The 24,554-nt window shown below is 34.5% G+C and overlaps 1 protein-coding gene across 1 annotated transcript in view; it reads right to left on the bottom strand.

The window, feature by feature from the left end:
- EXOC2 (exocyst complex component 2) overlaps window positions 1-24,554 on the bottom strand; it is a gene marked incomplete at its 5' end in the record, with an annotated part of 101,245 nt that overhangs the window by 23,843 nt on the left and 52,848 nt on the right. Inside the window, 7 exons of the mRNA XM_010164373.1 lie at window positions 11,703-11,844; window positions 15,791-15,907; window positions 18,050-18,116; window positions 19,038-19,099; window positions 19,936-19,995; window positions 20,962-21,042; window positions 23,820-23,881. Of these exons, the coding sequence (XP_010162675.1) occupies window positions 11,703-11,844; window positions 15,791-15,907; window positions 18,050-18,116; window positions 19,038-19,099; window positions 19,936-19,995; window positions 20,962-21,042; window positions 23,820-23,881 (591 nt within the window). The remainder of the gene's footprint in view (window positions 1-11,702; window positions 11,845-15,790; window positions 15,908-18,049; window positions 18,117-19,037; window positions 19,100-19,935; window positions 19,996-20,961; window positions 21,043-23,819; window positions 23,882-24,554) is intronic.

Below are 24,554 nucleotides of genomic sequence, written 5' to 3'. Positions count from 1 at the left end.
ACGCTGATAATATACTGATGTTTTTAGATGTTGCTAAGGACTTTCCAACTTGCCATGTTTTGCTAGTCTGCAGGGGCAGAAGAAATTGGGGGGAGCGTAAGATGAACAGACCCAAACTGGCATTTGGATATGCCAATGGGATATTCTATATCATATAACGTCATGTTCAGAATATAAACGAGGACTGGCTGGAAAACTCTTTGCATTGGGCTCTCTTTCTTTTCCAGGATTGTGGTTTCAGGATTGTTTCTGCTCTGGGATCATTAGCTGGGGAATGGGCTGGGCATCAGTTAGGAAGTGGTAAGCAATTACACTGTGCATCATGCATTTGTATATTCCATGTTTACTGTTATGTTTATTATTGTAATTATTATTTTATTGTTTTTACCTCAACCTATGAGTATTCTGACTTTTACCCTTCTGATTCTCTCCCCCATTCTATCAGGGGAGGGTGAGTGAGCGACTGTGTGGTGTTTGGCTGCGGACCAGATTAAAACCATCACACAAGACTATACCTTAAACTTATGGCAAAGAATACCATAAACTGAATTTCATGTAGAATTTTATTTTTATGTGTGTTTAAAAAAGCAGTGAGTTGGAATCAGACCACAGTAGCTTTTGGAGATGTTATTGCAGTAAAAAAACCCAAACAAACCCCAACTACCGGATCAAACCAAAAACCCCTTACTGCCCTCTGCTCTGCTAGGAAAAAGAAAAAATGTGATAAAAATTGTTGCAAGGCACATAGAGTATTCAATGAGATGGCATATTTACCCTATTTATTAGAGAGAAGGTGAAAACTTGCACTGGCTTCCAGTGGTACCGTTTCATAGTTTTTAAGTTGTGAGTTTGACTGAATCCCTACAGTATTTTGAAAAGGGTACGGATTTCAAATGAAGAATGTCTTTGCATGACCTGAACAATAGATCCTTAAAAATTGTTCAGGTCCAAAATTAACATTTGGAAGCTATCTGGACTCAGGACTGACCCACAATAACTGGAAAGCTTAAGATTTTTCACAGTTCAAAGTAAAGGCTTTTAATAATTTTGAATTACTTCAACCACTGAACAAGTCCAACACTATAATTTCATTCACACATCAATAAAGTTTAAGTGTTTCATTAAATTTAAATTGCTATTTGTTGTGTAAAGTAATTTTAAGCTAATGAAATGCTTTTTATTACAATGGATCCGCTGTACTGTTAGAAGTCTATCATATTTTCCCACTTAGAAAGTAAGAGTTCAAGGGTTTGATAACTTGGCTACAGAGAGAATATGCTCCAGGCTGAATTTTGTTTAGAAAGCTGAGACTTTTTGTTGCACTAAAATTTTCAACTTGCAAACATGCACACACCCCTGTGCCGAAACAGACAGTTATTGTCCCACTCTGCTAGTTTAGTTGACCAATGGCAAAGTACATTTTGGAGACTCCATTTTCATCAGTGTTTTTAAAATGTCAAAAACTACAGCATCCTTAACATTCAGGGATTAGAAAAAAAATCATTTTTATCACTTCACTTTCATCTCGAATTCAGTATTTTTTATGCTTGACCATAAAACCCTTATGCAACATTTCAAACCGTAACTAAGAAAGTGAACTGACCAGTGGGTTTACTAAGGCCATCAACGTTTCTGGACCTCCTGTGCTGAGTTGTCTGGGGCAAACCACAGGTATTTTAAGGTGATTCTTTGCATCTGCAAAGGTGGTACAGGAGGTACTGTAAAGCTGTATTTTGTATGGCCCTTGAAGAATCATAGAATGGTTTGGGGTTGGAAGGGACCTTAAAGATCATCCAGTTCCAACCCCCCTGCCATCAGCAGGGACACCTTCCACTAGACCAGGTTGCTCAAAGCCTCGTCCAGCCTGGCCTTGAACACTTCCAGGGAGGAGCATCCATAACTTCCTTGGGCAACCTAATGCAGAATCCTTACTGCAAGACACTAAGCACCCTTATCAAGGGAGAACACACGTTGTTATGAATTGTTTCTAACTAGTACCTACATGCCAAAGGTTAACAAGACAAAAGCATTATATAAGCACAACAGTAAATTATAGGAACCATACAGGCAGCTCCCTCAACAGACAAGTCTGGCAATTTTGATACAGCTGAGTTTACTTAGACCAATATCAAAGTTCTAACTTGGGACCTACCATTTAAATATCACACACAAAACTCTGATCCTTTACAATTTGAGGTACAGGACTATGACTTCGCTACAAACTGCAGACAAATCTCTACTACAGATTAACCACTAGCCTTAAATGAGAGCCACAATCACCTATGAGCAGGCAATAAGAACACACTCAAGTTTCCCAAATATTAATCATGCTTCTTGACCTCACAGTGCTCCCATGCACACACACTGTCTTCTGAAACTGTGACTATGACCTCAGTATGATCTACTAAACTCTTCCCCAGTTTAAGGTTCCACAGTTTCTACAGAATGTCAGTTAGCCTTGAACCTAACTTTTAAAATGGAGGCCTTGATTTCAACAGGATCTTGTCTGCAGCACCAAAAACCTTGAAACAGGAAATGTAACTGTATGCATTAGTCAATAAAACATGAAAAATGCAACTGTTCCAAGCAAGCAAATACATTAAAATATGAAATAAAGAGATAACCCTGAGAATACATTTAATCTCTCAGCAGCTAAGTGCTGCATAGTAAAAAATCAGTTCTGTGAATACAGAAGGCAAAGACCCAGCCACTAATTGACAGCCATGCAACAGCAGTGCATTAGGAATGCCTTTGGAATGTGGGTAGAGACTGCCAAAGGGATGTCAAAACAGTTCTGGGTACAACAGAGCAGTCCCAAGATCTTTTAGTAGGAAACACTACCCAACTGGATATTATGTGAGAAATAGCAATGCATCTACAATGAGCACACCCATGGAAATAAATCTTTGTAGGAAGAGAATAAGCCCATGCTCAAAAGTCTAACAAAGGAGTCTGTGACTGAAAAAAAAAAAAATTAAAAAAATTATGCTTACCCTTTCTCCTCTATGCATCATCATTGATTCCTATCCCTGATTAATTTTCTGCTTTGAGCAATGCAGAGATCAGATGCTATTATCAAAGACAGTCATAAAAATACTAAATAATATTAAAATAGCTGTTTATTTTATTATTATTTTTTAATATTATTATTATTTATTTATTATTAAAGTAACTTTCTCAAAGAGTGTGACTGAGTGTCTAAAAATATTTAGGCTTCCTTGTAACAAACAAAGGTTGTTGACATTAACACCTGTCCACCCAGAGATGGACTGTGAACTAACACTGCATGAACTACAAAACATTGAACTGATGACAAGTTTCCCAGGTAAAGATCAAACTGACCCTTAAAATGTCAAACTGGAGACAAGTATGGTATGACTTCCTACAACTTGCTAGATGACAAAAGAGACTTCTGAGTTGTCAGACACTGCTGATAAGCAAATTCTTTGGAGCTGTGATAACTATAATCTCATTTAGGTATTAGAGTAACTTCTAATAGCATCAGTTAGAAAGGGTACATGAACAGACACAACTCTCAAGCTACAGCAAGACTGAGATACAGTCTGACCAAGGAATCACAGCTAGACATCTTTTTAGAGCTACAAGGCTTTTCTGCTCATGTTCTTCCCACCCCTCAACCAATATAAACGAAGCCTGTCTTAGGTCTACAAAATTTTAACGTGAGAGATTTTTTTTCCCCTATCATATTATTATTCTTTTGAAAATACACCCTGCTTTAAATAGGCATTTTACAAATTTGCCGACCACTTCATTTTGCAGTTTGAGAAGAATGTAGGTTTTCCAACTTTTAATGAAAAATACTGAAGAAATGTTTTTGGAGCTTAATTCTGAGAGCTTAACAGTCTTTAGCAAAGCACAGACAGAAACACCACAAGGTATTGCAGGAAGGGGTTTGACATGGATGACAGTCTAGTAAACAACCACTGGTAGGCTTAATAGCAGAAAATGCTATAAAGTGGAACTGTGAGTGAAGCAAGATGAAACATAAGAAATAAAACAGTTGCAGATGAACTTTTACTGCATGCTTGCACACATGAAGTCTAGAGTCTGCTGAGATTGGCCACCAAGGAACTTGATCCAACATTAGCAGCAGAAACTCTTGCATGCAAGAAGTGTGCGGAAGCACAAGGAGATATCTAATGAAGTCTATGTGCAAGTGCAACTCAATATGTGGCAGGTAGGGACTAGAAAATGCAACGTTTCTCCAGGACAGTTTCCATTGGGATTTCTATAATAGTCACAAATTAAAGATAATATGCCAGCAGAAACTACAGGAAGCTGGAGAAACAGTTTTTTCTCCCGATCTCATCTTTTGCAACTGTTTCCAAGGACAGAGAAGGCACAATGCCCACTTCATTTCACCAGCTAGAATGATCCTTAATATTTATAATTCAGACATCAGTGTAATATGTTAAAGAAATCTCACTGTTTTCAGAAGTGAGAAATGTAATGAAACCTGAATGTCTGAAAGTGAAATTGAAGAAAAATCTGAGATTAAACTGAAGTTACACAAATGAAGGTATTTTGAAACATGCAGTGAAATTTGTGCTTATACTTCAAGCAGCAAATAATTATTATTATTTTTTTTACAAAATTCAACTAATCCTAATAAATTGATTGTTGATACTGAACATAGTTCATATTTCCTTACTATAATGACAGAATATCAATTTACTAATGTATCTTGCAAATGCAGTTAGTTTGAATGAAAACCAGCATATTTTAACTGGAGTATTTAAACAGCACTGTCTACAAGAACACTCCAGTGTTTCACAAAACTTCTCCACAAGGGCACAACACACCAGCACAAATACAAAGCCGTTTCTTCAAGTGCTGATTCCATTTTGTGCAGCCCTGTGTTTATGTGGTCTCCTCTTTTTTTTTTCCTTTTTCTTTTTTTTTTTTTTTGCCTTCACTCGTCCCAGGTGAGCTAGCTACAGGATGCAGAAAAGAGACAAAGCTATACTTTATATTTATCTGACAGAAAGACTAGAAAAAAAAAATCGTTTTGGTGCTGCAATTAAAGGCAAGCACTTAAAGCTAAGTTCCCTTTTCAGTAGCTAATGTTGGCACTCTCACCAATGCTGAACCCCCTGTACACTCTAAACTGCAACCAGAGAAACACTGTAAGAAAATGAAATACAGTGGAATACAACATAATAATGCACAGGCTGTAAGACACGTAAGGCTTCAGCCTGTACCCTCTCTTTCCACTCCAGTAGCTACATGCAAAAAACTAGCTAGGGAAACGTATCTGTGACTGTGTCATGAACAGTTAAACCAACTGGTATTTCGTAATAAAAAAAACCACATTTGACGGGTCCTTCAGCAACTTTATTTGCCAATGCAGAACATTTTTATTTTTTTTTTAATATTATGGCATTTATCTCTTATATGCAATAGCAATGCAAAAGCATAATTGTTTGCTTCCTGTTCACAAAAACTAACTGGGACGTTATATCCCTGCATCAAAATAACAGGATTTGGCCTTACTAAAGCATAAAAAGACAGACAATTTCCAGACACAGGACATCAATAGTTTGGGATTTGTTGGAGTTCAGAATCACCTACATCTAGTAACATAATTCTGAGGCCATTCATTTGAAGTGTTAGAAGAAATCTAAAGGGTTACAGAGATTTCAAACCAAACTATTTTGCACATTCCAGTCAAAAAATAATTGCCTATTTCTCAAAAAACCCCCATCCCCCCTCGTGCCCCCCAAAAAAAAGAAAAAAAAATTTCTGCTATATCCAAAAGTTTTTAAGATGTAAATGCACTTGTCATCTTTCATGTAAGCAGGGTGCTGGTGCCCCAAATTAAACAAAGAAAGAAAAGTTAGGGTTGACAAGTACGTTGCTGTATAACTACAAATTAAATATGCCTTTTGATATTTCGTTTTTAACTGTTGAGTACCTTTTCATCAGGCTATTGCCATTAGAAGTTTTTTTATTAGATTTTTAAATAGACAAATAACAGATAAGAGATGTGTCAAGTATATCAATTCTGATTTAGCAGATCTGACGCACTTAATCTTTTACAGTAAGAGTGGCATTTCATAGATTTGAAATGTTTCAAACAATGCTCCCTTAACATGCCAAATGAGAAATTCATATTTAACTCTACTATATTCAATTTATGCCAAGTACAGAACAAATATCTAAAAAACACAGTCAACTTTCAGTTGAAAGTGCGAAATCACCTGAAACTTTCAATGGCATGTGAAATTTTAAATACTACAAAAAACCCCCTCACCCAATATCTGACACCACCAGTGAAACAGAGAAGACACATTTTTTTAAAAGATTGTTAGACTAGCCTCTGCAACTCTATGCTGTGGACTTCGAGTCAATGTTGGCTAGACTGCACAGCAGCCAGTATTTAAAAAATAATTTCTGAAGAGAGATCACTGTATCTGAATTCCTCAGTAAAATAAATGAACTGAGGTAAACAGTTGTGTGGTAAACAAATCCACACTTCTTATAGTCTCAAATTTACGTAGTTGTGTACGTAAGCAAATGAAATATAATGAAACTTGCCACATTATTAAAAATAATCTGACATTTGAATGCAAAAGCTTACATTAATAATCTAAAAGATCGAATGCCCACATACTACAACTACTGCTGCTTGTACTGCATAAACTTCAATACACAGAAAGCTTTTTTATTCAAATTCAAGAGTAACACAGCCACCTCATTAACCCTCCAAAATACTATGGTCTTGAAATTCATAAGAGATTACAAAACCTAATTTTGTCAGGTGACTAAAACAAAAATATATGTATTTAAAATAAAATTCTAAAAAACCAACAAAACCCAAGCTACTACCGAGAGAGAAGAATGCACACAAATGAAAATACCTTGTACACTGAACTAGAGATTGACCAGTATATACACACACAAAAAAATTGTAAAAAAATACTTGGCAACTGATTAACATTATATTTCCCATTATTCCTTTCATCTCTTTTAATTCTGTTAATACCATAGATTAAATTAGAAGAAGAATGTTTCAAACAAGAAAAAGAACCAAACTAGATTTCATTGTCGCTGTGTGTTAAAATTGAAGTCTTTGTTGTACACTCAGAAGTCAACATTGAAATTAAAATGAAAATTTACAAGAAAGTTATTTATTAATAATAAATCTAATTTAGTTAATAATACTGCCTTCTAACACCAGCAGTCACACCTTAGATCAAAATAATGGGGCAAATGCATAATTACATGTTCTTTCTGACAACGAGAACTTTCATATTGAAAAGACTATGTATGTTGAAAAACTAAACAATAAAAGTTTTAGCACATAGGCTAAATTAAAATTTGCCCCATGCAAACAATTTTCCCTTCCTTATATTTAAAACTGTAACAAAAAACATATGTATAAGGAAATATCTGATAATTACAGGACAATTGCCTAAGTGAGCAAGGCATATGCTTTTCCACACTGACAGAAACATGGTATAAAACTTCAACATTTTTCAAAGCTTGCTCAAAAGGCAAGATTCCTAATTTCATTCTAATTTGTTCTTCAATACTGTTCATTTATTCCAGTTCTCCTTCTTCTATTTTCCCAGGAATTATATGATGCAAGGAAGTATTGTCCCCAGTACTTACAGACAGATGACTGCAAAGTTGCCAATGACAAATTGGCAAGATTTTTAGATAAGATTTTTCTGAATATTCTGTATGTTACAAGACTAGGTAACCGAATTAAACATGAATGTTTAAATTGGCATGAGTCAAACAAGGCATTTTAAAAATAAAGACAGAAAATGCTTAAGTGAGTTATTAACATGACATAGAAAACCCTGTGGAGGCTGGGACAGGATTATGCTTCACTTACTTCTCAAAATCTGTAACAGCTGAGGATAGATTTTTGCCTGTAACAGCTCCACGTAATACAAACCCCAGCTTTATCTCCAAAACAGTCTCAATTTCATGAAGCAAGTCAAGTGTACCCATGTGGGAAAAAATGTTATTATTTAAGAACTGGGATATACTTGATTGTGCAGTTTTTTTCTGTACATAATTTTTACTGACACTGAAAACAAAGCAAACAAAAAAAAAACAGAATAGAAAACAGAAAATTCTCCTACTGCATTGGTCTAGATGGCTCAACAATGTAATTGGCAATACATACATGTAACTTCTGTACAGCAGATTTATAGGGATTTGAGTAATTTGGCTGATGTTGTAGACCTTGACTTTTGTAGCCTTGATTCTAAAAAGACATGACATTGATGGCATCGGCAAGGCAAAACATTTAGGCCATTGTTGTGTTTCTCGGTGGTAGTCCATATAGCATTGCCTGTAGTGTTACTGTAAGTATATAGTACTATATACATAACTTCTGACAGCTGCGTGAAGAAAGTGATCAGTAACATTAACAGGCTGTCATCCCTACAAGACAAAGGTGCAAGATTGAGAGGTTTTCTTCGATTGAACCGCAGCTTCTAGTAATCTAGTGAGTAGCAGACATTGGTGCCCTTTTATTTGCACTTCAAGTCCATCTCTCATTTGTATAATCCGTTTCAATCCATTTCTGTATTAATTCTATTTCTGAATCCTACCCTAATTTACATTTCTACCTTGCTCATCCAGTCCTGGTTTCCCACTTTGTTCCACCTTTGTTCCTTGATTGATACCAGTCTTCATCACAAGCTTTTCGTTCCAGTCTGTTCCCTCCCTTGCAGTTACCTTATTTTCTTACAAGCACTGTTATCCTTCCCAATCTACCTACGCAAAAGCATTATCTTCCTGATTGTCCAGACTGGGTGTTCTCTGCACTTCATCAAGGCTTCCAGCTTCTTCATTCTGCTCAGTAACAGCAGTGGGAGCATCAAGAAAGAAATACTTGCTAGTGCTTGACCGCTCCAATTGTTCAAAAGAGTTTCAAGTCTTGAAGCTCTGGGCTGGACTAGCAAAATGGGAAATTCATCATCAGAAAATACTTAATGTTATTCCTAACCAATTCCCAAGTCTTTTCACACTTACATTTTTCCAAAATGTCCTTTGCAAAAGATACATTTGTGGTATCAGCTTGCCCCAACTCTGAGCACATTTTCAATTGCCAGATGGAATGCCTGAATGTTTCAGATTGCATCAGGGAAAATATTTGCCTTTTACCTTATTTAAATATGGGCAAATTGATGTCTTTATCTTCTTCTTTCCTTTCAAAAATAAGAACTGTTCTAGTCAAAATTTGCCTTCTTACTATCACTAGTACTATTTGAAAGCTAATGCAAAAACACAATATAAAAAACTTCAGGACAAGCCATTAGGTCTTGGTGATCAGGTACAGTTGTATCCACTAAGGAACATCAATTAACTTTCATTATGCAACACTAAGTGATTCACCCTGCCAACACCATCAACTTTTTTTCTTTTTTTAAATTAAGGCCACAAAGGTCAAGATCTAAACCAGGAAAATAACTCAAATAAAATCTTTAAATTTTGCAGTCACAAAGATTACTGAAGAACAGATAATAATTTCTACTACACATTTTTTTTTCCCCAACAAATCAACGTGACAATCTTTAACAGCACCTCGAGCGAACAGTGTGTTTAAGTCAGTGTAACCCACTCCCAGTTATCTGCAGGCTATTTTATAATAAAGTAGGTACTTTTCATGCTGTACTTGGAGATGATGAACTGTAGAGTTTTGTTTGGTTTGAGTTTTTCTAAGAGGAAAATGAAAAGATATTATATCTACTGCAGTACTAACTGCATCTTTTAGATTACATAAGGGTATGTTTTCTCAGCTATAATCTTGTTCAATTTAACGTTGTTTGTGAAGACTAGTTTACTGGAAGAAAATTAATTATATGCCTGCTGGGTGAATTTTTATTTTTATTTTTTAAATTGAATATTGTAGAGTCAGATTCTCATATGCCCCATAAAGATGTATTGGTTTTTTTTCTTCTCCAGTCTTTTTCAATAATGAAGTTAATCTACCTCCTCCAAGAGGGAGGCTTTCCCAGACCCTTACTAATTTTATCTTCAAATATTTTCAAGGTCAATTAATTAATTAATATTTCCAAGGTAAATTCCTATAAGCAGACAAATTGAAGGTACTCAAAGTTATTCTTTTATGCCAATAGTCAACACGGCACATTTGACAGAATTTAACCCTCAGAAAGACAGTTCATCGAGGTGGAGAAGCATGGAAGAAGTGACTGTGTGTTCCTTCTTATCATGTCTAGCTTGGGTATTAAAAAAAACAAACCAAACCAAACCAAAAAAGCTCAAACAACTTTTTTACTGCTTCAAATTGGCCCCTCTTGGCCAACACTATGACATGTAACCCTGAAGAGGAGTCTCTAATATTCACCATCTTCACTTTGATTTTTTGCCAGAGAGTTGCAGAGAAACTACATAAAACCAATAATAAATTGGACAACAAGCAGACTAAGGTACACTTCTAATACAAATTCAATATTCCCTTTAAAGGAAAAAATAGTACAGAATAATCCTAAAGGCAATGTGAGTCTAGTAAGTAGATCCCAATGCACTAGAACAAGAAATGAGCATATAAAAAGATGACGCAATAACTTCTTTCTCTTTATCTTTGTTAGCTGGTGGGAATGCAAACATGCCAAGCAAAAACATACTTCAACCATGATGAGAAATTACGCATTATTCAGTTATAAATTTGAAAGTGCAAGATTAAAATCTAAGTTATTTCTGCTATAAACTGTATTAGAGCATATATTCTGAGCACAAAAATAGTAACAAAAGATAGGAGAGACACTTTTCCCTAAAGTAATAAACCCTAATATCTTTGTGTTTTTAGGGCCCAGTGAGCAAGCACTGTAGCTTTTGATGCAGAGATTACAAGCATGATTCTTATAATTAGCTCCCCATCAAATTTTAAAGTACCACAAAACTTCAAAGCTTGCCACGTACAACTCTATGAAAAAAACAAAACAAGAAAGTACAAATTGTCGTGTCAATCACTGTTTTATCGAAAATTAATACAAGACCACCTTCAAAATGCCATGTACCATGTTACTGCAACTAATTTCTACTTGGTATTAACTAGGCATTCATGTGATAAGTGACTTACGTGTCTTAGTTTTAGATATAACAAATCAGATGTTCAAAGGACCTAAATGTTAAGACGCACACAGTATTCATTACTTAACCCCCCCATTTATATTATGCTTCCTTAAACCAGAGGCTCTTAAAATACCTAAATAATAACTAACATCTCAGTCATTCTAAATACCTTATACCTGCCCTTCTTTAATAGTTCAACATTCTTTGCTGAACTACTGTTATAGTATGCATTTTCTCATAATTTTACCTTTTCAGAACTGTAATTACATCTATTATAAAAGTAGCCAGAGTCTCTGTAAAAAATACCAATCTCAATGAATTTCATAAGAAAATAGCAAAGATGTCTTTTATAATTCTTTCTATTATATATAAGCAATGAAGCAAAATAATCACAAAAAACCAAGTATTAAAGAGATTATAAATTATAAAAGCTGCTTTAATCACTTGGGGGTATTTGAAAAATTATTTAGGAAATATGTAAAGTCTGTGAGAAAGAACTTATTATAAGAACTTGTCAAAAGTTAAAAACATAGACTAGAAAAAAGTTTTTAATTGTACAGTATATTTTAGCTCCTATCAATCACTGTTAAAATAGTTTCAGACTTTAATAAGCAGATTTTTACCTGCTGGAACAAGACAGTCTTTCCAATCAAAATATCCTGCATAAATGCCAGGTTCTAAGGATCCAACTATCGGATCTGCCTTGAATTCAATGTACATTTCAAACAGTCTTTGATCCAACTCTTTCAAGGATTCCATACTAACCTAAGAAACAAAACAAAACAACAAAAAAAGAGAAAGAACATAAAAAATAGTCATTAATTACAGGAATTAAAATCACATACTCAAAAAATTTACCTCATGTCTTCTTTAATTTTTGTTAGAGTAGCAATTTATTACACATTTCACTTCATAATTACATATATAAAAACCCAGGAACTTTCATATTATCTGTCTATCCTACCCAGTATAATTTTTTTTTTTTGCTGATTGTACTCAGCGACAGACATTTCTGGGAAAATTCCAAGGAATGCCAAAACAGGCAGATCACTCTGTAACTGTCTAATGGCATGATTTTTTCTTCCTGCACATCAGGAAGTTTTGATCTTGCACCAAGTAAACAACTGAATTTTGTCAATTCTTTAAAATATGCCCACAATAATTTATATCCTGAAATGTGAAAATTTTTGTATAATACTTAAGATCTGCCAATTGTAATATTACTATTTCTCACTACCTGCTCTATTTTGAAAAATATATAGATTTATTTAGGAGTCCCTAACTTCTGAAACTGTACATGTGAACTTGCCCACTCTACTTCAAGGTATCTCTGTACAGCAGATGCAGTTCACCAACATTTGCAGAATTTTTCCCTTTAACAGCTCTCTATGCATTTTTTTAGTAAGTCACACAGCTCAGCCATGCTGAAAGCTAAAGGGACATGCACAGTTTGTTCATTGTATCTGAACAACTTTAAATTTTATACAAGACTTTTTATTAAACATAGGTAACCCCTGTAATTACAACTTCCAAAACAATTCTGGAACACAGTGTGTATCCAAATGTTGAAGTAGAAGGTAAGTATCTTAGGATGTGAAATGCAAATAAAATATACTGAAAATACCATGCGACTTCTACTTCAATGTATTTATGTTTATAAGTAAGAGCTTAAGCAATAGCAAAGTAAAGCTTTTAAATGAGTACTCATTTTCCTCAACCATAAATTACATAATTTCCAGAAGCAAAGGCGTTTAAAAGTGAGGAGGAAGTCCCTAGATCAAATCAGGAATTAGGAAGAATAAAGAAATAAAAGAATACCAACTCCTATTCATTCTAAAGATTTAATGCTGCAAGCTACAGAATAAGGGATGAAGCTTATTCGCTGTAGGGATGTCTCTAAACTGTGTTCTCCTCTGGTATCCCTATATTGCTAAGTGAAAAGAAAAAGGACCTGCAATATTTGAGTCAGGAACAGACAGACAGAAAAGCCTTCAGGAATGAGGTAAGTGCAAGGTAAAACAGAGGTATTATTGAGGTAAAAGTTGCTGCCAGATTCAGGAAAGTTGGGAAGGTGAAGTCTGTGCTCACAAACAAAAAACACCATAACTTTCCTGCTCTTCTATCTGATGAATCTCCTTTAATTTGTCACAAGAGGATCTATATCCAAATACAGAGGCACTGAGAATTTGGTCCCAAGAGAAGATGAAGGCTTTTTTCTTCTTCTTGCCCTTCTACCTGACAGCCTGTTGACACTCAAGACATAAAAAAGAAGAATACACTAAAAATGTACAGAAATCTCTTTTCCCCCTTACATATGACCACAGAAATGTAAACCCAGAGTGGGTTTCAAGACATTTTTCACTTCAACATCTTATGATCAGGGACAATAACTATCCTTAGACCATTCCCATTTAGGTTTGAGCTAGTGGGAAAAATAGAAGTACAAGTCCCAGTGGGAAGGCCCTGCAAACATGCACCCATTCAAAGAACCTGGGAAACAACTGCTTCAGTGGTCCTTAACAATGTGTTTTAGAATTAAGTAATCCCACTTTTCACTTCTGCAGTCACTCAATAAAAAAAGATCATCCGCACATTCAGTGCGGTTTTTTGTTTCATGCAAGTCCTCTTCAACCTGTTTCAGGTTCAAAGCACAATTCAGACAGTGGTGGGTAACCTTGTTTTTCAGCGCGTGGAAAGATTACAAGAAAAAATGAACAGTTCATCTGAGCATGGTTTTGAGCTCTGGATGGGGGAATGAAGCAGGGTGGAAGTCCTCAACAACATCCACTGTGTACACCCATTTTCCTGACTCTCAAGTGGGGTAAATCCTCATAAAATATACAATTCTCTCATTGTTCTCTTTCTGTTGTGAACTTCCTTGTAGCTAGAGTTTTCAGTTTTTGTATTAAAGCAATTTTGAGCCTCCATCCCCGTAACCCCTTTGCCTTATCTAAGTATCAGAACTGTGGAAACAATTTTATTCAGAAGCTTAATCAATCAGCTAGGACAAGTGTTATGTCATACATAATTTTTTTCCACTTGCTAATTGATTAAATTGATGATAAAAAGTTGAATTAAATAATCTTCACAGAAAAGCACTTATGAGTTATGTAGAAATTAAATAGAATTAAGAAATTAACTACAAGTAAGATTTTATGTCAAGATGGCATGTGCTAAAGCAGACTGTAAAATTTGGCCATTTTATGTAACTTTGTATTTGTACACCAAGAAAAAAAAAATTGAAATAATGAACATTTAGAATGTAAGGAAATTTTCTTGGTTACCATTTTATGATTTCTGTATTTTCAGAATATTAGATAATAATGATTCTTCTTCTAACAAAGGCAACTTAAAAAAACCTCAACCAAACAACATATATATACCAATATACAATACAAAATCCACTGTAAAATTCAATTTATAAAGCTAACAGAATTTAAAAGTATAATTTTATTTCTGTCTTCTCAGATAAAAACAAATTATATTTTTCAAAAATTCTGTCAATTGTTTATTGCAAATTTTTTACTTAATGCATAGTTAAGTAAGAAACTTACAGAAATTTAGGCAACCGACCAAAAAACTGAAACAATCAGCCAACCACCATAAACCTCTGTGGGCTTCTACCCTCTCTTAAAATTAATGAAGGGTTAAAAAATTGCCATCTTAAGATTAATATCTAATTAGCCAAATCCTCCCAGGTAGTATTACTGCTTGATGCGTCCCATATAAGCACTACTGAACCAGTCAGCACTCTGAAAGGGTTAACACAAATCTGAAATTCATCTGCAACTTCAACGTTCAAATTTTGCCATTTATAAACCTACCAGATTTTTAACGGCACTACTTTGATGTGGCTGTACAAGACAAGAGTGTTGAATACCCAACAGGTATCTTATTCGCTTATATAGACAACATTAACTGTACCTAGCTCAACTCTCAGTTGTCTCAGCAGCAAAGAAAGGCAATATCCTGAGTAATTTTGTATACTGTACTAACCATACAAATCATATCAACCCCATTTAAAAACTATTCAAAATTACTTCAGCCACAGAAATTCAAACAACATTCAGGCAGAACAGGACTACGGATTTACTTTATAGTAGAAACATCAGTTAGAGTGAAATATTGTACTCTATACTGGAAAAGATAACATTTTACTTCCAACCAACAAACATTTCTGGAAATAAACTACAACATTTCTCATAAAAAATGATTAATCTTTACAAAAAGGCAGGAAAATGAGACAGCTACTACCGCCCACTTTGACATTTTCGTTCTTTGAAAAAAACAAAACAAAACAAAAAAACCTGAACTAGTTTATGAACAACAGCTATCAGTAATGCGAATTGCCAGACTAAATAATTTATCAAGTATATTTCTGAGATAACAATCTTTTATTCTCTGCGTTAAGAAAACACAGTGACATTAAACAGCTTTACTAAGAAATCTGATAAGCTTTGCCACTGAACATACAACTCCTGAATAAGAGGTCATATTTTCTATATCAGCTATTTGAGCCTTATAGGAACACATACAACAATATCGTCGTCATCATGTCCAACTGATGCTCGGAGTCCCACTTATTTGTAGAAGTCTCACCCAAGAGTCCTTTTGGTCTTATGAAAACATGCACTTAATTACCACAGAAATTAAAACAAATAAAAAGTGTTTCCTTCAAGCAGTGATACTTCATTCCAGTGCTCTCACTTACTTGAGTTATTTTTTCAGCACCTTGAAAGCCATGTTTCTCAAAATGTTCAGCTATATTTAGGAAGGTATGACGTTCCAGATAACGGCAGTTGCTGAGTGCAATTAAAAGCCTCTGTTCCTAAAAAATTGTTTGAAGAGAAGAAACAGTAAAACAGTTAGAAAAAAAATGAATATCAGCATGACCCATACTGTAAATGTATAGTATTTTATTGACTCTCTGTTTATCAGCATGTTTATCACAAAGTGGTGTTTACAAATATTTTTGTCAATAAAACCCCAAGAACCGAGGAATATCAGGTATGATGATCAAACACTGATGTTTTTTTCTTATGGGATCTGGAGCATTCACTGGAATAGCTGTGACTAATACAGAACTGTGGTTAAGACTTCTTTACAAAAATTAGGTTTGGACAGCTTTCCAGGAAGCTGTTTCTTGCTTTTACTTTGTTTCAAGAAATATGCTAAGAATTATGACCACCATAAAAATGTAACTGAAGATCTTCTTCACTTTCACATGAAGCTGGTTAAAATAAGGGAAGCAAAACAAGTATTGAACAAATTCACTCACTCATTCCAAAATACCAGAAAGTTCAGATGTACATAATATTTCAGCAGTTAATTTGAAAAAAATTCTAGGTGGTTACAACTTATCTCTGTTCTTCATTTTTTGTTTGTTTGTTTGTTTGTTTTTTTCAAATATAAGAAGGTCAAATACATTCTGGAGTTGAGATACCAGGACTGTCTTTCCCTGATCTTGGTTCAACAAGGTGTAGTTTCCAAAAAGACAAAGAACCAAACAAGACAGAACTACTATTTAAATAGATTTGTTTTTCCCTCTTCTACTCTTCTTCTCTGAATGAGAAAACATTTTTCTACCTCAGATGGAAGTTCAAAATCAACACTAGCAAATATTTTGAAAACAAAATTATTTGGCAATGAAGTCATCATAATAGTGGAGATCTGATTAAAAAAGATGTTGGTTTTCAGACCCAGAAGAATTCCTGACAGTTTTGTATTCCAGTAATATGGTGACTAGTATTGAGATGGGCAGCCTACTACGACCTACTACATTAAATTATAATTAGTTGGTACACAGACTATTCAAAAAAATGAAAATTTTAAAAATACAGTGTCAAATCTTACTCTGGTTACTCACTTTCTCTGTTCTCATTACTCAAATCAGAAAAGTGAAGATAAAGTGTTCTGTGATTTACAGAAAAAAAATTATATGACACCATGGAAACCAAACATTGTCTAAAATTGTTGAAATTGTTGATTTTTAATTTTTTTTTTTAAAACATTCATACTTATGACATATGGGAGGAAGTCACAGCCACAAAAATTTACTTTGTCAACAATTAATATCAAAATTTACGCACTGCAAGAATAAAATGATAAAAGAAGTAATTATTATAGTCTGCAATTCAGAAACTTCGCCTGATTTGGTAATCTGAGATCCTTTATTGTAGCAAGAATGCTTATTGCTCTTGTAAATGAGGCAAAGCTGGGCTACTGACAACATTTAAAACCTGTGCTAATAACTATTAACTTCACAAGAGGTTCTCACTAGGTTTCTTGCAGGGAACAACTACATTTTTTCATCAGCCACTGGACTAGAAGAGAGTACATTAACAAAAATCAAAGTACCAAGAATATTGAAAAACATTTCTCTAATTTCCTTAAAACAAACAAACAAACAAAAACCCCCAACAAAACAAAAAAACCCCAAGCCCCCAAGAAACAAAACCAAATCCGAACAAGTCAAATAATCATTACTTACTCTCAGTATTTTTTTGGGGAAAAACTGTACTACTGAATATCTGTATCTTCATGGGTTTTAAAAAGTAACTAATAATCAGACCAGTTCTTATAATTTAAAACAAGGTGATAAATCAAAAGTCAAATCCTCAGCTATCTTAACACCAGTGCTATTTTCACTGATTTCAATGATGCCATTTTAGTTTCGGAGGAGGACCTGGTTTCAAAAAATGTCTTCATTTTAAGTTATCTTAAGACAGTATACTGAGATATAATAAACAAAGAGTGCTTTTAAGAAGTCTTATATTCAAGTCTTACGTTCTTGTATTTTCTTATGCTTATATACACATGTACCTAGGAAATGCCTCTAGAATACAGAATTGCTCTCTAAAAAAGGAAAACAAAAAACTGAAACACTTGAAAAAAAAAAAGGACCACATTCCTGTAACTTTGAGAAATATTAAGTTTCACATCAGCTTTTACAAACAGAAGGTAAACTTACTGAAGAAAGAATTGAGTCTTCATGAATGCTTCCAAACAAATCTGGAGACGAAACATCAACTGAAAGACTAGGAATATTGTTTAAAAAGTGAGTAGTATAGTGCTTTTGATTATCTGATACATGGTGGATTCAAATGAACAGTTGGAACAAAAGACTGTAATCTTGTTTCAAAACCCCTCACACCAGATAATAAAGCAGCCCATGTTGCTCAGTTTTTCTAAGATGTCCACAAAGGCTGCAGGAGCTCTGTGGTCAGACAGTACTCTTCTAGCTACAGACCTTTCCTTCTTGAAGCATTTTAATTTTCTAGAATTTCTCTTTCTCTGGTTTGCCACAGATCCCATTTTGTTTTTACACCTATCCAGCCAACAGTCATCCAAATAGCAAAAAAAAAAACCAACAAAAAAAAAGTGGCATTAGGAACACAGTCAATTTGCTTTTTTCTCATGCATACTCCAGTATTTGCCAAGTCTCTGGCTTTTCACAAAGAAATGATTGGCACTCTTGGAAACTCAGGCTACTCCGAGTTGTTTTGGTCTCTAAAATAGGTGGTTCATGCACAATTATTAACAAATAAACTTTCAAGAATTTAGTGGAAATATCAATAGAACCAGTTGAAACAGAAGGGAAGAAAGGCAGGGGCTGTTTCTCCATGACTTAGAGACATTACTTAGTGACAAGGAGAACTCCTTCCATGCAACTCATGTCAAAAACAACATACCTGCTTCTACAGCACACAACTGGTACTGAATAAAATGGTGTAAGTAATACCATATTAATTATCTTGTACAATATTTATTACATTATGTCACTCAATTGTTTGGCATAAAAGTATCTGCTCTTATTTCAACGAGTCACTAACCAGAGGCAAAAGTATTCACAAGAAATATGAAATACCAGAGGGGATAAAACCATAACACCACTGAAATTTGAGACTTAAACCCACCATTTCAGAATACTCCAACTTGGTCTTATTTATTTCACTTACTGTGCTGTATCTATGTCACCATCAGGTTTGGTGCTGAGTTGTTCCAAACAGTCTATAAAGACCTAGGAAACAATAAAGCAAGATCTACATTTTCTGCAATAACTGAAAAAAAAATTTCTTAAATTCACTTTTACAACAGTCAAAATGAGAACAATCATCATCACCTTTCTTTATCTTAAAACATACATTTTAGTTATACCTTTTGAATGCATATTTTCAATTTTATATGCATCACAGTTTACTGTAGCAAAACACAGGATTTTTTAATCCTGCTAAGTGATTCTCATCATGCATAGCTAAAATTATGCAGTGATAATCTGCTGATTTGCAAAGGTAGCATTCTTAATAGTTTTCAGGTGTTCAATCTGAACAGTTGATCCTAAGTAAACATCACAGAAGCATCAATAAAATCCATTTTTTGCTTTGGCTCATGATTTCTTATTTGAGAAGACTATAGAAATGGTTCAAAAGCCCAAAGCATGCTATTATCTAATTTCAGATATATGTAAAAAAAAATGTTACAAAGAATACTGGTTTCTGATACAAAAATGAAAAGCTAGATCTTCAGCTGATGAAAATCAGCATTGCTTCTTCTACTGTAGTATGTCGATGTTAAATGACATCAGCTCAGCAAGTATATCTCAATCATCAGTAAAATCTTGAAGAGTCACAATCAGTAAAATACTTGAATATGTCACTGAGGATTTTATATGATCAGATTCAGCTAGAAAGCTCCACATACTTTTAAAGTCAAACATTTCTCAGCATCCAGAGTGTATCAGAGGAATAACAGAGACATCAACTTGAGCTACCTTTTGGGAGGCGGGCAGGTTACAAAGCACATGTTTTTGTTGATCAACTGTGTTTACAATTTCATACTTAAAAGTGCTCGACTTACCTGCATGATCCCAATGCTTAGCTGGCACACATCCTCCTGTGTTTTCTGCTGCTGGAAAACCTGAAGATGCAAGCATATTATTTTATCAGAACAGCTTTGTTTGGCCTTATTTTCAAGGAAGGCCTGAGTAACCTATCCCTAAAGAGATGACACAGTTATAAGAAAGGCTGCTGGGACACTGTGTTTTCTCATGGATCAAAGTCAATTCTTCCTCACCCTAAAAATGAGAAGAGAGAATACTCTAAAGTCCCAATAAACAGTGTGACAAGCACAAGGAGATAACACACTAAAAGGAAAGAAATACTAGTACCTAGTACATGTGATACGTATCATTGTCGGCTAACAGATCTTTGCACCCTAACAAGAAGGATTCATCATGCACTGTAGATTCTTTTGAATAATGTTCATTAAGAAACTAGACAAGGTAGCCATAAAAAAATTAAAATACGGGAGGAGAGAGGAATAATATCCATACAGAGGGGCCCAAGGGGCTTTGGGAAAGTGTTAAACTTCCTTAGATCACTGAAACCTGAAAGAAAACATCAGTATCACAACAAATCAGGGTCTCAAAGTGCTAGGTGGATGGGGACAATCAGGACTCCTGATTTACAATAAAGTTTACAGAAGTAAAAAGCTGAATTTAAGTTCTGCATGTCAACACCGAGTGAAGAGTAACTCCTAGGAATGGCCCTTTTTTTTTTTTTTTCCATGTAAGTAAAGTTGCATCTCCTGCTATCTGAAAATTATTTTAGTAGTATTTTTTCAGAAGAACAGCTTTAAAGATTTAAATATGGGCCCAATCTGCCCCATACACACACCTAACACCTAACAAAGGAAATAACAATAACACCTAACAAAGGAAACTCTAACAGAATTCTAAAAGTTAGAAGCAGTGAAAAGGATGTACATGGAAAAAAAATAAGAGGAAAGTTACACTCTGATACCATTTTCTGGAAATTCTTGTTCTGAAACCCAATAGTAATTTACATAAAAAGAACAAAAATAAAAGCACAAATCAAAACTTACACTGGCCTCTCCAGGTTTGCAGTCCAACACAGTTTTAAGAGATTGCAAGGAATGGATAATGCACTGTTCAAACTGGGATGGCTGAAAGGCAAATGACTTCTTAGCTTTAGATAAGCATGTCAAATATATACTACACAAATATATAAACACTTCCATGCCATATGGTAAGTTCTTTATTTCCAAATTATCCCAAATAAGGGAAAAAAAAAAAAAAAATCACAATTCATATATTACTGGAGGATCCTTCTGTAGTGATGTACTTTTGTACTTAACTTGCCTACAGAATTATTACCATAGATCAATGTACTTTTTTATCTGAATGAGAGACTTCTACATCAAACAGTCTACTCTAAAAGGGTCATGAAAGATTTTTATAGCTTGTTTATGGTAGCATATATTGACAATGACATTAGAGATGCCTGCGACACTCTCCTTCTTCCCCACCTCGACAGAAGTTGGGATAGAATTTCACCTGGGATATCCGATATTTCTGCATTTTATTTCAGCAAAAGGTTTCCAAGAAAAATGGATTGAAATTGCTTTCACATGGAGGAAAAAAACCCACTGGTTTGGGGGGCTTTTTTTACCTTCAGGTTTCTAAACCTTAAGTATGAATGTCTTGATGCATGTATCAATTTCACTCCGAAAGTGCAAATGAGTTCACAACAGAATCATTAGTCAGTTTTTCCTTGTGTTTCTCTTCCCTATTAAGTCAGACCTGTTGTGGTTTTTTTTTGTTTTTTTTGGTTTTTTTTTGTTTTTGTTTGGTTTTTTTTTTTGTTTTTTTGTTTGTTTGTTTTTTTTTTTTTTAATGAGGCTGTATGCTGGTATTAGGCAGGGAGCTGTTGTACAGGGCAATGTGAAGCAAGAGAAGTGTCACTGTCTAGAAAAGAGGGACATCATCCTATTGAATTTGGGTCAAAGAGGTGGATAAAAAAAAGCTTTTAAGCCATAGTTTATGGCACATCACAAACTTTAGGCTTAGAAGCAACTTTTACTTCCATAAATGCTGGAGTGGACGTGGATGATGAAAGTGATGCCTGCACGGCAACCTGAAAATCACAAAAAAAAGCCACTAATATAATCTGTATTTATTATTTTTGGATCGCCTTAAAAGAAAAAGAAGAGCAGTAAAGTGCTGCTCTTGTTTTTTTGTTTCCAAATAATAAAGCACCACACCTCTGGAGAATAAAGCTCTTCAAATACATTATTCTTTGGTTATTACGAAATTGAGGAAAGTTGGTTCTGTGTCGTACTGTATCTTTTACCTGGAATAAGAATGCTAAAGGGGTTATCAACCAGTATTTCTTACAAACTTAAAATACAGTTTTTATTTTAAGCCTAAGATGTACCCAAAGAGACTCTGGCCATTGGTTCATTTTTGCTACAATTTTTGCTATAACATTACCACAGGGAACTCTACTTCAGTAGATAAATAATCTCACAAAACAGACAACTGCTACCATTAAAATTTGGCATGTCTCAACCACAGCCTCAAAAGGTATCTAAGGAAGTGCTTTACACAAGGAATTCATGAATTCATGGGTGATTTTTTTAACAAAGGAACGGAAGTTTTTGTAAAAGATCCATCCTTCCTCCTCCCTCCATTTTACAGATGAAGAGTGAAAACCAGAAAAAGTTAAGGGACTTGCCCAAGTCAGCAGCAACTGAAACCAAGGCAGAAGCTGCAAATCTGGTTATAATACTACAATTGCCCAACAATACTCCTTCCTACAATGTGTATATTGTGATTGCTTAATACCCTCCTACTCAACTTCAAACATGTATTTATAGAAGCAAATCAGAAAAACTAAAAACATCTGTGGAGCATTCTCTTAGATTACACACACAAAGTAACTCTCCCTCCCACAGACCCTTTCTGCTTTCGCAGATTGTTTTTAAGTCACACCTACTTGCTGTGTTTTAGGCATTACTCATTACTGTTTATTTCCAGAAAGCATCTCACTAATTTATCTGAATTTGGTTTCAAGTCATTTGTTATTTGTGTGTAGGCAATCTCCTAAATTAGTTGTTTTTCAGTTTAATTTCTCACTATAACATGTAAGTGACCTATTTATTTAGCTGTAGACCAATTCCATGGTAGTGTGCCTACGAAGTTATGAAGCATTTTGATGTGAACTGAACTTGTGACCTCAAAAATTATTTTTTACTTCAGTAAACCATCTCTAAAATAAGATGCTTAACAATGAAAGTTATTGTTGTTTATCTCAGCAAAATCATACTAGATGTCAGCAGTAATTATACATTTAAATAAACCTACTTAAGGTAGGAAGTCATGCTACATAACTTTATGCCCAATTCTTTGTTATTTTTGCCTGTCAATACATGGTACAAAACTGCAAAGCTTTTATGTAAGCTTTTTTTTTTAAATGAGTACTATCCCTTATGAGATACCAAAATAACTTTGTGATCATCCTAGCACACTTAACAAGCTACTTTGTTGTATTGCTAACTTTACACTCTCTTTTGCAGCTTCAAAAATATTGCTGTCTAGTTGTACCATTATCACTTAAACTATTATGCCTGAAGTAACCTTAAGAAATAAATAATAAAAAAAAAACTTTGGAAAAGGAAGAAAAAAAACCCTTTTGTGTTTGGTGATGAGATCTGTTAAGAGTACTGTAAAGAAGTAACCATCAGAACAAACAAAAATATTTTTTATCTTCCTATATTTTCATATTTTAATAAAATGATAGAGAACTATGTATGCACATATATAGACAAACTCCAAAATAATTAATTTTGGAGAATATAGAAACCAATTTTATTACACTTAGAAAACCAACCAACCAAAAACCCAAGAAGAAAGTGCCTACAAGACACACAAGTATACCCACCAATGATGTCAAACCTTCATTGTCAACAACCCAGTCTTCCTTTTCAGCTAACCTCTTTATATCTGTAAGACAAAGCAAAGGGGGTAGGGTTAAGGGGAGGAAAGGAGGTATTCCTTTTCATTATTAAAAACTCCTTGAACTTGAAAAGATAAACCACAGACATTGGGACTGCAATGACTAGGCATACAAGCAAATAGCACTAAAAGCTTCAAAGCTTTCAGCATTCTCAAATGACTAAGAATGGAACTCGTACATGGTATGCTAGTGACACCACAGAGAAGCGTACCTATGACACATGGCGAGAGCTGCATGAAGCACATCTTTTACTGGAAAGCTTAAAGTTAAAAGGAATATTGTGAAGGCTTTGGGTTTGTTTTTATTTTGTAACTTTTTGAATCACAACATAATATACTGCATTTAAGAACCCAAGTCTGTTACACTCCAGCTCTGAATTACAAATGAAAGAACAACTGCCTAGCATTTTAGCAAAGACAGAAAGGACAGCGTATAATTCATATTTAATAGCTATAAAAGAGGCTCAGAGTCCCCACTCAGGGTCAAGGGCCCATGCTGCTAGACTTTCTTCAAAAATACATGAAGACATATGCAAAAAGCCCTCTCTTCCTCTACCCAGAAGGTGACAACTTCTATAGGCTTACTGAAGCTAACAGAAACCAAGTCAGGATGTGATTCCAAAGCTCAAACACTCTGTAAACAAAAATCCTCTATGGATGC

The sequence above is a fragment of the Antrostomus carolinensis genome, unplaced genomic scaffold (assembly GCF_000700745.2).
Source record: "Antrostomus carolinensis isolate BGI_N321 unplaced genomic scaffold, ASM70074v2 scaffold3263, whole genome shotgun sequence".
In the NCBI taxonomy this organism is placed as follows: Eukaryota; Metazoa; Chordata; class Aves; order Caprimulgiformes; family Caprimulgidae; genus Antrostomus; species Antrostomus carolinensis.
The sequence above is the reverse complement of the archived record's forward strand: the minus strand, read 5'-3'. Positions and strand labels throughout refer to the sequence as shown.